The sequence below is a fragment of the Bombus pascuorum genome, chromosome 12 (assembly GCF_905332965.1).
Source record: "Bombus pascuorum chromosome 12, iyBomPasc1.1, whole genome shotgun sequence".
NCBI classification, from domain to species: domain Eukaryota; kingdom Metazoa; phylum Arthropoda; class Insecta; order Hymenoptera; family Apidae; genus Bombus; species Bombus pascuorum.
In genome coordinates this window covers 7900022-7915487 of record NC_083499.1, presented here as the reverse complement: position 1 = coordinate 7915487, position 15466 = coordinate 7900022, and the positions used below count along the sequence as shown (strand labels likewise).

Below are 15466 nucleotides of genomic sequence, written 5' to 3'. Positions count from 1 at the left end.
GTATACCGTGTGTACGATGCACTGGCGTGTGCGAGCAAACGTGTTAGGTGCAGACGCGCGTCAGTGTGTACCGGAGAATCGATAACGACTACTCAATAAAGTCGTCTTGTCTCCGGCAGCACGCTCCTTCCCAACACTCGTGCTTTCGCCTCGCAAAAACGATATCGAGCCCTGAACGCACTCACTTAGCCGTACTTACATATTCATTTTTTCCTCGCGTTGGTTCGCATCGCATCGCATCGCATCGCCGGAGATCGCATCGGCAACGCGTCGCGGCCGCCGTCTGCCAAACACCTGCTTCGGGGTTCGTGCAAACGATGCGATTAAATAATTTGTTCGCTCGTAATGGAGCAACGATTAAAAGATTTTAGGGCCGGGGAGAACGCGCCGATCTAATTAGAAGAGTCGTTACCGGTATTATCGCCGTGCAGATTTGCAGAGGGACGCGATCGAATCGGCAGCGTCGCGACTTTTCGGATCTCGAGGACGAGGTGGGAAAATGAGGTGGACGGGCCGCGGACGAGAATCGAAAACGCGGACAAAGCACGGAGTTTGGAGCGACGAGTCACGAGAGAGCCGTATGCCTGACAGGAATTCTCGTTCTCTCGGGACCAGCGTACGGTCGGGCGCGGCGCAGCTCGCCGGTAATCACGTGCAAATCGGAGGCGTGTCGAGGCTCAACCGGAAAGTCCTTCTCTCCGCTAATGCGTTCGACGCGATCTTCGATGCGCTTCCGAGAATGGAAGGGCGTGTTTCGTGCGTTTGGAAATTTTTCGTAAACGTCAAACCGAAGAGACGGGATCAACGAAACGTCGAACCTGTTGGACGACCGTGTCCCGTGGTGTCTTTCTCGAAACTCGTCGACTTACCGCCGATGCCACGAATGAATTCTCCCTGGGAGAAAGAGCGACGGACTCGTGCTTGGTCGATCGACCACGCTTTAATGACACGGCAGTTTGGAGAGGACGATCGTTTGAAAATCACAGTCTGCTCTAACGCGACCCTCCTCAAATCAGCACCTGCCTAACCGAGATCACGAAAAATCTTGCCCCGTCATTCCATCGTTCGGTTCACCACCGTTTAGACTTTACCCTTCCTAACGCGATCGCGATAGCATCTCGGACGCGATCGAAATTGCCAATTTTCTGAGAAAACGTCCTTTCGTCGCGAACGTCGCGAGAAAAGTCATCATCGTCGCCGTCGTCGTCGCCGTCACCGTCGTTGCCGTCAACGGCGGTGATCGAGCAAGCGAGATAAAATCGGCAAACGGTTGGCGACATTCGCGTGATTTGGAATCGCGCACGAGCGCTCGACAAGAAAGAATTCGTGCGATACGAAAGAGAAAAACGCTCGTCTCGGCGCGGCGTGGCACGGCGGTTCGCGGCAGTCGTGTTCGGCTGCACGGATGCGGCTCTGGCGGCGTCCAGAGTTAATGAGAGAGCGGCCGTACGGGGCAATACGGCGCATGCTCCCGCCCACTTCACGCCGCCGCTGATAGATAGATGCCCCTTCGGCCCTTTCGCCCCTCTCTCCTTCTCACACCCTCGGCCTCGTCCTCACCCTCGCTCTCACCTTCGTACTCTCTTCTTCGTCTCTTTCTCTCACCCTCGCTCTCATCCCTCGCTCTTCTCCCTTTTCCAATTCGCTCTTCCTCTTTCCTGCTTCCCTCCTGCCGCAAAACCCCGATCCTCTTTCTCCGTCGTCGCTGCCGCCGTCGCCGTCGCTGCCGCCGCCACCGCCACCACCGCCACCACCACCATCATCGTGGCCGCGTTCGCATACGTGGCCGCAAAAACCTCCGAAATCGTTCTTATAAAGATATTACGGTAACTGTGAAAATTTAAGAACCATTTATAAAAACGTGGCTGCGCCGTGCCGACTCTCGCCTCGTCCTCGGCTTCACCGCGCTGCCGCCTTTCGTCTCTTCTCTTCTCTTCTCGTCTCATTTCGTCTCGTCTCGCTCCGACTGACCTTGCCTCGCAGGTCCAAATTTACGGCCAGCTGCCGCGTGAAACTCGAAATTGCTCGAACGTCGGGGCATCGAGACGTTCGTGAAAAACGTTCGAACGCATAAACGCGAGACACCGATTCGCTCGCCGGGGGAACGCGCCGTACCGCGGCAACCCGTGCGTCTCGACGAGATTGGGGGAAACGTCGCGTGGAAAAGCGAAACGAAGAACGAGCGAGATTCGCTCGGTGCACGGAAGAATCGAATCTCGCTGAAAGAACGGTCCTTTGTTCCTTTTCTCGCGTTGCCTCGGCTTTCGGCGCCGGATCCTCGACGAAAGGGGCGAAATCGGCGAACCGTTGATTCCTCGTCGTTTGCCAAAAGCGGAAAGCCGAAAGCCGAAAGTCGAAAAGAAGCGAAAAGGAGGAGGAGGGTCGGTGGACGATGTCGGCGAGGATGCCAACGAAGGAGGAGAGAAGGGAAAGAGAGCGATTCCACGTTCTTCACTCTGCTGGTTCCGGAGGGCAAGGAGGGCAGGGCATTCATCTATATTAGCTTCGAGAGCGGACGGCCTGTCATTACCGCTGCCGCTCTGGCCTTCTTCTTCCTCTTTTTCCTCTGGCAAACTCTCCACTCTCCTTTTCTCTGTTTCGCGCGCGCTCGTCCCTCTCTCTCTCTCTCTCTCTCTTTTTTTCTCTCTCTCTGCCTCCCGGACGTCCTCGAGCGAGAGGAAGATCACCCTGCCTCGTTCCTCCGTTTCGCGTCCACCGGCAGAACTAGCAGCATCAACCCTCGGCAACTTGGACAGCTCTAACCGATACCCAAAGTCCTCCATCGCTCTGGCCCATTAGCCGGCCGCATTACCAAACTGCCAGATGGGGACGGACGAAGACGGAAAGACGAACGCGCGGCGCGAGAGCGACGCAGACGAAACAAGAAAGGACCGGGGAAGCTTCGTTCGGTGGCCGAAGAACGCCGCGGAGCTAATAACCGCCGTTTAAAACGCGAAAACAAAGGTCTTGGCGTGCATCGTCGAGATTTTTTTTGGGGGGGGGGGAGGATTCGATGATGCCGATGCGATGGCGGCGATGTGGGAGTAACGGGAGCAAGAGACGGTGTGAGAAATGGAAATGAGAACGGGAGAGGAGAGATCGGCGATCGAGAAAGACGAAGAAACGTCGAGTGGAGCGGTACGTACTAGCTGGGCCGACGCCGTATATCGGCTGGCTATCCAACGCGTCAGGGTCATTACCGGATCATTACCTTCCATACCTACCGTGCGACGACGATGATGGGCGGCCGGCTTGCGAGCTCCGAGAGAGGAGTCGAAAGAGTGTCGGCCTCGCAGCGGTACGCGCGATCTTCGCTCGCTCGAAAGCGGCCGAGAGATCACTCACACTGGCGAGCTACTCGCCGTACGCGGCTTCCACGTACGATCGTCGGGCACGCACACGATCGCCGTTAAGGCTCGTACCTGTGACTCACACAGAACCGGCTCGATCGCGCGTCGGACCGCTCGGCGGCAGCCGGGTAAATTACAGGCTCGACCGTATTTTGCGTTGTTTTGTTGTTTTTCAACGCGCCGAAAGGAAATGAGCGAGCAAACGCGTCACGCCACCCCGAACCTGCTAATTTCTATTCATATTTTATGGCTATTAATTTCTTCACTGTTACACTCGCTCTTTCTCTGCCTATTTCTCCCTTTCTTTCTTCTCTTCCTCGCGCGCTCTACCCGTTTCGCCCCGACTTCTTTTCGAATCTTCTTACCCGTATTTCAGTGCGATCGCACGCTCGTTTCTCATTTACCCTTCTTCTTTTTCTCCCCATCTTCGTTCGTCTCTGGCTTCCCTCCTCTTCCCGTTCCTCCGCTTTTTCTCTCGCTTTTCCGACCACTCTCCGCGCACGCTTCGTCCTTTCACGCATTCCATTCGCCGTCTTTCTTCCCGTTTATACCCTGCGTATTCTCGTGCGTGCTGCGATCGATCCACCACGGATTTCGCGTCCCGACGTTTCGCGCGAATCGAGAAGGACCGAGATCCGAGAGATCGAGGACCGAGCTTCTCTCGTCCACGTCGTTTTCGTTCATGGGATGCGTGCGATAGTAACCGAGGCGAGTAGAGAGAGAGAGAGAGAGAGAGAGAACGAAGCCGCGTTGCTCGATGAACTATCTTCGACCATCAGTGGGGTGTAACCTATTATTATCTACCACTTACCTAATGCCCTGTGTCAGCCTCGGGGTAGGCGGAGAATAACAGGCTCCCCGTTCGATGGAATCCCCTCCGCGCGCGCTCCGCTAATATCGCGAGCTCCGTTAAAACGCCGAAGCGTTTCACGCGGTATCGAAAGCACGCTCGCGTCAACCGGAAACGCTTCGATCGGTCGAGCGCCGTTTCGACCTTATCCTCGCGAGAGAGGTCGCGTTTGAAGTCGCGTGAGAAACGACGACGTACTTTCTCTTACTCTGCGTACGCATACGCGTCGCACGTAGCTTCGTAGGCCTTTGGTCGCGTCGTGACGATTCGCTCGGTCGAAGGATAGCGGAGAGCGAAGGAAATGACCGAGGAAAGCTCGATGCACGGGAAACGATCGACCACGCTCGGCTACGTTTCGAGCGACGTTCTCGATCCGTTGGGTAAAACCGATCCGAGTATCGGATCGTTGTTTATAGATCGGCCATGTTCGAAGGGCGTAGCCGCGGTAGTCGTGGACACTTTAATGGGTAACAGCGGTGGCCTCTAATTAGAACGTTTCGAGCGTAACCGCGCCATTACGGGGAAAACGCAGACTCGTCAGATCGACGAGGAATATTTATTGCTCGGTGTAACAATTACAGGAGGGCCGGCATAGCACGAATAGTAATAGGCGACCGCCTCCGGCCGCTCTCCCGTCCTGGCCAACAACCGTAATTAGGGCTTTTATTGTCTGTACATAAGGAAGCTTTATGAAAACATTAAGGATATAATTCAAGGCCGGGAGGCTACAGCGCGTCGTGAATTGCAACCAGGGTTAATGCGTATAGAGATTCTCTGCTGCGTCATTTCCGCTTTGCGTACACAGGTGCAACGCTGGTAGTGCGCACGCGCGCGCGCCCGTGTCTACGTCTGTCGCTGCGACGCGACCTTCTGCTCCGGCGTGCCGCTCGTCTTCGCGGCGCGGACTTCGCCCCGCCGAACGCTCGCTAGTCGCGTTCCTCGTATACCGCGTGCGAGTGGTATCGGCGAGCTTCGGATTCGATCGTACGTGACGACTAATAGAGTTCGGCCGTTTGACAGCGATATTTCAAAGGAACGAGAAGAGGAATGGCCGTGGACGCGGCGCGGCGGTGTGTGGTCCCGCACGTTCGAGCGGATGGCGATTAGCCCCGGGCCCCCTTCCCCCTAATCCTTCGCCTTTTTCAGTCGGGACTCGTTTCGTCCATCCCTTCGCTCTTCCTTCTTTCTTCCTTCCTGCCTGCCTCCCTCTCTTCGTTCGTTCGTTCGTCTCCGCACGGTGCGTCTCGTCTAGAACGCGCGTTTACGCTTGCGTGGCGCGGTGGCGGCTAAACGCTCGACATTTCTCCCGTTCGAAAATCTCATTTCGCTGGCATCGTTCGTCCGATGGCGTTTCGCCGCGGTGGTCGACAATTCGCTACGGACCACAGTTTCCAGCTGATCCTACGAACGCCGCGTCCTTCGGTGTCGCGTTACGCGTTAAGCAGGCTATAGTCGGCTGGTAACCGAGACTCGCGAACCAACCGCTCGCCGGAGTCGTCGTCCCTCTTTCACCCTTCGCATCTCCTTCGCTTCGTTCTTTCGTTTCGCCCTTTTCCCCGACCTTTCGTACAATTTATACACACACACGCACCACCGCGTTCGCGTCCTCTCTCTTATCTCTCTCTTCCGGTCTCTGTCCTTGCGAGTCGCGTTGTCTCTCGATCGTCGCGTTCGGTTCGATCACCGATCGCGATGGAACTGTCGCGTGACGGCCCATCCGGCGATTTAAAGCGGTCTACGACAGCCGCTGGAGGAACGATGGAGCAGATTGGACTCGTCAACGAGAGATCGAGGCAGCTTGCGCGGGATTAACAACACTCGATCGGGGAGGATGGAGGGGAGGGGAAGGACCGTGTGGCTCGGAGGCGATTCAGGGCGAATGACGGGGCGCCGGACGAGAGAGCGTGAAAGACAATCTCCAGACGGTACGAGGTTTCTCGAGCTTTCGAGGAACCACCGGATGATCGATAGGTGGTATCATCGTCGAGGAGGCTGCGGTGAAATTATCCGACGAATTGCTGCCCCGGTGTCGGGTTTTCTTTTAGCCACTCGACGGTGGCCCGAGCCTACCGAACCGCGTGCCCCCGTCCATCGCCACCGAGATCGTTTTCCTCCGGATCAACGCGGGTGGGTCGGTCACGTCGGGTGGCCGCCGAGCAACAGAGAGCCTTCTATTTCGAAAAGTTGGCCTTTGGATTTTCAGCATGGGAAATCCCTTCCTGCTCGGAGGCAACGAGAAACGAAAGAGTCGGCTATCGGCCGATCGGAGCCAAGCGTCTCGTTGTCGTCCACGGCGGTCACAATGAGGTCTTAATCACGTCGAGATAGTCCCAACGATAATCGCACGATGTTTACGTACCACTCCCGCGTGTAATCACGAAAGTAGGAAATGACTATGCAACGTGCGCGCACGACTTCGCAATGATACTGACCATTAATTATCGCGAATATCACGCGAACGTCACGAAGAAGATGCCAGACATTTTGATCCGCGGCCAGCCAATAATTCGCTCGTTAGCGTCCTGCCAATACCGGCGACCGATCGTTTCCAACGTACAATCGGCCGTAATTAACCCTAATTAAGCTGGCGTCTAATGCACGAAATCATCCATCACGTTACCCCGCCGTGGCTCCAACTTCGCGAACGTCAATGAGAAACTGTCGCGTCGTCTTAATTATCCACGGACGCCGACCTTCCTCTTCCATCCCCTTATCTCGTACGTCGTTTCTCTCTTTATCCGCGTGAAATCTCATCGATTCATTCCCCTCTAAATGCCACTTAATGCCGATAACGTCGATCGGTTAATCACGAGAACGCGTCTCCGTCTCGTTCTTTCTCGTCCTCGTTTTCCAGTCGCACGCTCTTCGCGTTTTCTCGTGGCGATCGCGAGACTTTTGTCTTTTCAGCGGCAAGGCAAGGCCGACATCGCGACCGAACGAAATTCATTTATTTGGAAGGATAGACTGCCATATAGTTGGGCCAATATTCGTTCGTTATACCTCAAAAATTACTTTTAACGATGCTCGAACCGGAGCCGAAGTTAAAGATAACGCGACAACGAGAAAGAGAGAGGCGCGTGTCATAAAGCAACGGCCAAAATAAATTTCTTGGAAATGTCGACAAGAGTGGAAGAAAAGTCAACGTTATCGGCGACATCGTCGGCGCGATTACACGTTGCGTGGCAATGGGGTCGGAAAAGCTCGCTTCTGAAGAAGTCAACACGAGAAGTCGAAGGATTACGTACGAAACGAGGTCACGCGTTAAGGTTAATCAACTACAGCGGAGGAGGATCATTAATAGCGTTATTCAAAATTTTGAAAGGGAAAAGAAATTCAACGATTTTTCTCCTATCTCTCAGCGTTAACGTTCTCGAGCTACGAAGAACACAATCGTGATTGTGATCTAGCATGTGCGTAGGACACGAAAGTAGACAAGGTGACTACAAATCGGAGGAACGTATGTCGCGTTCGCTCAATTACCATATTATAGGTACTTAGATCGAAACGGGATCCGTACTACACCTGCATAAAAGAATTTCTAAAGCCCCTACGGAAGACGACTGAGAACGAAAGCAAGCGTTTTGTTGGCGTTATTAACGCCACATGTAATATGTTTCTGTGTAAGGTAACCTGCGAGTCACGCGGCTATCGATCGACGATATGGGCCAATCCTCTAGTAAGCAAGGAAACGAAAGTATGCCTTTGTTACGGCAGATATGCATCGCATGACGCTTGATCACATTAAGATACATCTTATTAACGACTCGTCGCGATGAAAATTTGTTCAGATCTTCCAGCATCGGAGTAATCTTACGATCGCAAATAGCTCGAGACCGTCCGTGAATAGGATCGATTTAAAAAATCGATAAATAGGAATTTGTCCGTTTTTGGAAAAATATATTTTTCCCGGCTAATCCTTTGCACGTGTTGGTTTTCGGCTGTTTTCAGAGATCCGATGGAGTTGATGGAGCAACAGTTGGTGAGGTGCGGCGTGGCGCCGGTCAGGTTGTACGAGCATCTCGCGATGTCGTCTCCGGCCGCGGCGGCAGCAGCTGCGGCTGCGGCAGCGGCAGCCGCCGCCCTCGGTGCTCAGCAACATCAGCAACAACACCATCAACAGTCGCAGCAGCAGCAGCAGCAACAGCATCAACAACAACAACAGCAACAGCAGTCGCAGCATGAGAGCTCGGCTCACGCTTTGCCCCCGTGGATCGCTCCGTCGACGGCGCTCCTCTACGGAACCGTCGGCCAAACACACCCGGGAACTAGGCCGGCGACCGGAACGACGTCTCCGTATCCGACCGCGGCGACTACCGCGTCTTTTCCCTACCCCGCGGCCCTGCCCTGGCCCTGGCAACCACCACCTCCCGTCGCCATGATATCGCGAAGATCTCCTCCCAGCGCGACCGCCGCCTCCCTCAGGTACACCCCGTATCCTCCACCCGCAAGCACGCCTCCGCCATTAAGAACCCGTCCATCCACCCCCAATTAGCGATCCACATCGGACGCTTTCCCTTAACGATATCCACGCGTTCTGCCAGCCTACTCGTTCTGTTGGTCGCGTCAAAACGATTCGGACAGCCGATGGAAGGTGTGGTAAACGCGGTGCAGCCAAAGAAGAAATCCTCGAGCCAAGGTTTTGGGCGTCGATCGAGGAAACCGCTGCTCTGTTGCGACGCCCGGAAGCGTTCGCGTAGACGTTATCGCGCGGATGATCGCACGTGCGGGTTTCGTCGATTTGTACAGAACGCCAGGCGTCACGCAGTTCGGTTTCTCGTTCTCTCGACGTGCGAGGAAGAAGCATCCCGAGATCGTCATCGCTTCATCCAGTGTTATTTAAGTTAGCTTTAGAGAAACGACCTGTACTTGTTTGCTCTCTGTGTACGCGTAATATAACCGGTAGACTGTCCGTCTTTAAATTCGGGAAGCTGGAGGGTTCGCGTTGACTGTGCGCTGGAAAAATTCCCCTTTCCTTCCTTCCTCAATTCCGATCGATTTGTACATAAAATACGCCGAGTCGAAAGATACGCGAAAGAAAGAAAAGCGACGGATAATGGAAAAAGACTCGGCTATAGTTGTAATATATACCACGATAGTATTAACGCGTGTTTACTCGAGACGGTGATCTTTGTACATAAAATCTTTTGTGGTAGCGAGTAGCGTAAACGACGTATTCACGATGTAGCACGGATACAAATAAACGAATTTTCATTAATACAGCTTCTTTCATTTTTCCGTCACCAGAGACGAGCGATATCTCGTCTATTTCCTTTGGGACGACGCAACCGCCGATGCACCGCGAGACCGAAAGAACGGACGGATTTTCGTTGGTAAAAGCGGATCGTCGGTGTCGAACGGGTCGGAGGAAATTCGTCACGAAGCGAATGCTCGACGGCGCGGCGCGCAGACCGACCGTTTCCCGAGGCACGTCGTGGCCTGCTCATCGAGTGGCTCGTCACGCCAGCCAGGCTTCATCGCACCTCCAACTGCCGTGTAATTCCGTTATACCTATCTGAAATTAAATAAATTCATTTCACGGCCTGTCAACGAGCAATTATTTTTAGATGCAGCCACTTTAAGGCCGATTCGTTCCATGACTAACACCTCGCGACTCACGACTCACGGCCCACGACCCCTCGTCCGAACCCAGAAGCACGTCTCGTCTCGCGTATCGCGTATCCCTTGCCTGCCGCGTCCTACCACCGACACGAGAATCGCCACTCACCGGATCGCAAATAACCTTCCGATGCGTCGCTGTCGCTGTGTATCATCGCTATAATTTACGCGCACTCTATACATATATCGCCTCAAGTTACGTCGCCTTTCGAAACTTGAAGGCTGGCCGAGACACGGCCGGTAGTTTGGTCGAGTAGTAGATACAGCCGAATTTATCTTGTTTCGCTATGGACGATTCGTCGAGAAACGCGGTTATCGTCCCTGTTTTCCATTCGCAGTGATCCTGCAAAGCGAACGGTGTTGAAATTCGGCTACGCTTGTTGCTCGACTCGACTACCGGCCGTGTTCCAAGCATCTTTAAATATCGTCGGTGGTTTATCGCGCGATTGCGAGGAAACGCGTACGGAGGGAAAGAATGGAGCGGACTGCTGAGAGGAGCGTGGCTCGTGGGAAAGCAGATTTCGCTGTTCCGCGTAATCGAAGGAACATCCGGTGAGTGTGCAGCGGCGTATCGCGCGAAATCATCGGAGGACACGAAGTGTATCGTGTATCGGAGCGGCGTTGGAATCAACGCGTTCGAGCAGGAAGATAAGGAGCGAAAGAAGAAAAGAAAGGTTTCACCGGGGCGCGAAAGCGATCGTGTGTTGCGTCGTGATGGGTGGAGCGAGGTGAGAGAAACAGAGAGGCGGCTCCCAAGCTTGTAATTATGTTGATACGAATGATCTGCGGCTCGCCGCAAACCGACGAAGAGAAGAAGGGAAGAAGGGAGGAAGGGGCGAAGGAGAGAAGAGAAGAGCGAAAAGAAGAAGCGCGGCAGAAGATGGAGAGCACGGGGTGGCGGAGCACGAGTGGAACGGGAGGTGGAGGAAAAGAAGGAAGAGAAGGATGAGATGGGGGCGGGGAGATGAAGCCTCTAGCGGTGTTCACCGGCTGCTCTCTACGTGGCCGTTTATCCCGTTCCTCGTCGCTCCTAAACCCAGGAACCCTGTTTCGCGGGCCTCGCTTCTTCAACCACACGGACTCCAGACGGTTCTCTGCGTGTACCGACCATACGCGTTGCTCATCCCCACGCAACGAGTAAACGGCCTTTAGGACCGTGGCGAAACCAGTTTAAGTAGTTAAGCGTAGATGTAATTGATTTCCATTTTACGAGGCTCTCGGGGAAGACGCTCCACCCGCCACTGCCATCACCACCACCACCACCATCACCACCACCACCACCACCACCACCAATACCACCTCCGAGTACGCTGCCACCGCTATTGCCGCCGCCGTCCTCATAACCACCCCCACTATCGCGGTCTCTCGTGAACCGAGTTTGGCTTTCTCCGTTCGTATCCTTCGAACGCATCGATGCGCGTTATGACGCGTACAGGATTCGATCTCGCCGAATAGAATCGATTTCCCACGCCTCGTTCCGCCTCGGACATCGAACGTCGCAAAATTCTCGGTCCGGTGTTGTTCCATTTTCGCGAGGGCGCGTCTCGATGCTCCTCTACTCTCGAGCGTAAACCGAAATTGGCCCGTTGCTGGCGCGCCATGGCCCGTACCACGATGTCGCTGTGATGAATTGGGCGAATGAATAATGAATGAGTCACGGGTGCACGAATCCAGGCAGCAGGCAAGCAGCCATCCAACCATTCAACCAGGCCGAGGACTAGCCCCGAGGATGTCACGGGACGTGGAAAGGATTTTAATGAAATTCAGTGACAGATGTCCGTCATCCGTAATTCTGCCTCGGATCCGTTCGAATCTTTAATTTACGCCAGCGAACTGCGCTGGCGCGCGCGTCCACGAAAACGCGATGCAGAGAGACGGAGAGTCGATTACTCGCGTGGAAGCGTTCGGGGCGCGAGATAAGCGAGTTGGTCGCGCAAGTCGGATCGAGATCGAACGAGCGATGGTAAAGGTTAACGTACCATTAGGGAGCACTGGCCTTCTTCCTTCGTCCATCAACGATCAACGATTAACGCGACGAAAGGGGCCATCTCGTCGATAGCCTGGCGTTTTCACGATGCAACAGCGGTGCACCGCTTTACTCGTGCTACGCCAGCGAGCAAGAGAAGAAAATTCCGAGGCACGACGAGTAGACGCGAAACGACGCGTCGCAAAAGAAGGAGCGGAAGAAAAAGAAAGGGGCGGCCGTTGCGCGCGGTAACGTAGCAGGGAACGAGAGAAAACGGAGAAAGAGGGTAAGAGAGAGAGAAAGAGAGGGACTCGCTGGAGAATATGTAAATTAGGAACTCCGTGTGAATGCGGAGATTTATGGCAGCCCGTACACATTTCTGGCCGCAATAAATATCAGTAAGTAGCGACGCGCGGGACCGTCCGGATCGAGTCCGACGCTCTTTCCAACGAGCTCGCGTATGAGCATACTGTCCCCCCTGCCCCGGCCCCTCTTCTCGCGCCCATTAATATCTCGACGATTTCTGAAAACTACGACGGTACGCGCGATGCTCGAACCGAGCTTTCTCCGAATCGACCCACGACTCGATCGAGAAAATTACGAGACCGAGCAAACGGCTACGCCAACGGGACAGTAGCAAACACCACGGGAAGAAGAGGAAAGGGAAAACCGGCGAGTCTCCGTGGGTGGCTACCGATTTCTTACCTTTTTCTTGGTTTCGCCAGCGTACGCGCCTTCCTTCGTCCACGCAAACCTATCGCGTTCCCTCTCTCACGCGCCTCCTATTGCTTCCTCGCGAGTTACGATCGTTCGCTCGTTTCGGCATTCCCGTGCTCGTTTTCATTCTCGATCTCGTTTTCGATCTCGTTCTCGATCCCATTTCAACGGTCATTCATCGAACAGACAAAGGACAGAGAGCACGTCGTAGCGCGTTTCCGCTTCCTCGACAAATCTTCGATCGAGACGTTGGCTGATGACGAGGCGACGGGGGGAAAAATTGTAAGCGATCGCGACTATCGATAGAAAGGTGGAAACGTTCGATTACAGCGTGGGCGTTAAGAGATTTCACCATGTTTCGATAAGATTTTATTGCTTCCATATTATCGTAAAGTTTACGAGCTACGATACCACCGAGTTCGTTCTACTCGGAATCATCGGGATGGATACGACGCGCGTCGCGTTGCGCTATAAAAGCGATCAGGATTCGCGATCGATTACAAATTCACGGTTGTCCGATGCCGTGCAACGATCATCGTCGATCGAATTTGCGTCACCGTGCTTCGACTTCGCCCAGTAAATTTACCGCCAGACGTGTATCACCGTTTTCGTGAATCGCCGCTCGAGTTTCGACGCCCATAGTCGTACACGAGTACACGCGATCTTTCCATCTTCTTTCTTTTTTTTTCTCCTTTTTTTTTCTCCAACTGGTTAAGCATCTGCGAGTCGCGAAGAACAAAGGGCAAGCCAGTTGTTCGCACGACCGATTAACACGGCTCGCGATCACGACTTTGAAAAAAAAAACGTGTACCGGCTTCTTTCTACTTATCGCTCTACACGTTGTTTTTCAACGAGTCCTATTTCGCCCGAAATTCGATCCGAAAGGAAACACGCGCGATCGGTCAACTGGAAGAAAAACACTCGCGATTCGATGGACTCGCGCAAAAGCGTAAAAAGAGAGAAGGACTGAGAGCAGCACAAGTCGCAGCACGAGTCGTCACGGGGGAGACGAAGGAAAAAAGAAGCGAGCCGGAGCTGGTTTTGGGAGGGAAGACGTCGCGGGGAACACGATCTCGAGATCGAGAAGCAGGGCGAGGGGGCGGTTATTATTTACAGCAGTCCGTAAGGCGTGTCACAATGGCATTGCGGGTTTCCTCTTGAAAGTCCGACAATACGAGCGGGATTTATGGATGAAACTTTCAACGAAACCGTCAATGGCCCACCCTCGCCTACGAGAGATGGTTTACCTAGCATGGGAATGCCTACAAACATTTTCACCATAAATTCTCCTTTTTATCCGCTTCGGCCCTTATTTACAGTCGCTCTGACCTAATCCATCCCCACCAAGATGAATCGAGCCACGGATATCTTTTCTACCTGTTACGACCTACGACCTCGACGATGCTTCGTCACCGACTCCTCCTTATTAACCTTTCTCGTATTCACCTTCCCCTTTTCCTATCTTTCCATCTCTTTTCCTCTATTTTCTACGTTTCTTTGGAAAGAGCCGAAATTGAGCGATTCGCGACTCGTAAAGGCCAAGTCTGAACAACAAGGGTTTCACCGCTACGATTTTTGTCCGATTCGTTGAAACGAGATGGGACATTAATCCGACGATTCACGAGATACAACGCACGAGTCCAGTTCGTTGGTTCGTTTGCTCGGCGATATTAGCCTCTCGGAATCGAATCGATAAGGAAACTCGCATGGAAAAGGGAGGCTACCTACGCCGGTAATCCTTGCGGAAGTCCAACCCGGTAAGACGATCTTCTCTCGCTGGGATTTCGAGAATAATCTCGGTCGTATCGTAGGCGCTTTACCACGACGCTGTGCGTCTTTCGTCGGATCTGCGAGATCGCTATCCGTCATTTAGATGGACGATTTAGATCGATGGACGCCGATCGATATCTCTCCATCGAGCGATCTGCCGCGCACTTCGCGTGACCGCTCTTCCGTCGCGCGCTGAGAAACACGTCGGAGGATATCGTGCCACGGAAATTGCTACCCGCTCCTCTTTCAACGATCTCGTCGTTCCGCTAAAAGTCGAGCTAAAAGTCAAACTAAAAGTCAAAGGGACGATCGACGCCGGATCGCTTCTCCCAGGCTGTTCGTTTACGCGTACTTGTGTCCCGGAGCGCGAGAGGCGACGCGGAGTCGAACGGAGGAAGCTGCGCATTGTCGAGATCCTCGGGGATCGTTGGGGGATTGTTGGGACAACGCGCCTGCTGTGCCGAATGTTGACTCTTGACTGCGGTCAACGTGACAAAAACCGCCCCTCGATTCGACACGCATCCTGGGCGCCCCATCGACCCCCTGGGTGTTCCTTGCGACGAACCCAGGTTCGTTCGACTCGTTTCGTCCCCCCGAACTCCATCAACTTTAACCTAAATCGTCCGATTAGCGTTCTCGAGTGCGTCCGCTCGTGTAATTCGCGTCCCACCGCATCCCACGATTTCGTAGGATTTTTCATGGAACGAAAGCTCGACCCTTCGAAACGGTGCTATCGATCACGGGAACGTGAAAAGAGATTCGTAGCTGGAGATGAGCGCTTCGCAGACACGACGCATCAGCGTTCTCGACTCGGTGAAACGTGACGGTGCCTAAATTTCGATGAAACGGGCACGTCCCTGCGGGTACCCATGATTTCTCCGTGCCGAGGCCAAACATCTTTTCAACGTTGGATAAAGCATCGGTCTTCTATTCAGTAACGAACCGTTAACTCGACGTAAATGGTCGGGACAACCCTGTCACGGGGCGCGTCTCGTTGTTGTCGCCCGGTAAGGAGGATCTCTATTTAACAGTTTACATCCCGAAAATAGTCTTTTCATGGATAACTTCACGCCACGTTAACGGCGTCGACGGGACTCTGCATCTTTTCTGCCAAGGACAATGTCCATCTTTCGAGCTGTGAAAATGTTCGTTCGGGGCGTGTTCCCCCGTCTATCTGTGAGATTCGGTCATCGAATC

The 15466-nt window shown here is 53.8% G+C and overlaps 1 protein-coding gene across 2 annotated transcripts in view; it reads left to right on the top strand.

The window, feature by feature from the left end:
• Window positions 1-9415, top strand: part of LOC132912591 (T-box transcription factor TBX20-like) — a 31543-nt gene extending 22128 nt beyond the window's left edge. For both annotated transcript variants that reach the window (XM_060970120.1, XM_060970119.1), the window contains exon 6: window positions 8149-9415. In XM_060970120.1, coding sequence (XP_060826103.1) covers window positions 8149-8692 — 544 coding nt within the window. In that variant the 3' untranslated portion in view covers window positions 8693-9415. The remainder of the gene's footprint in view (window positions 1-8148) is intronic.
• Window positions 9416-15466: the final 6051 nt, after the last annotated feature.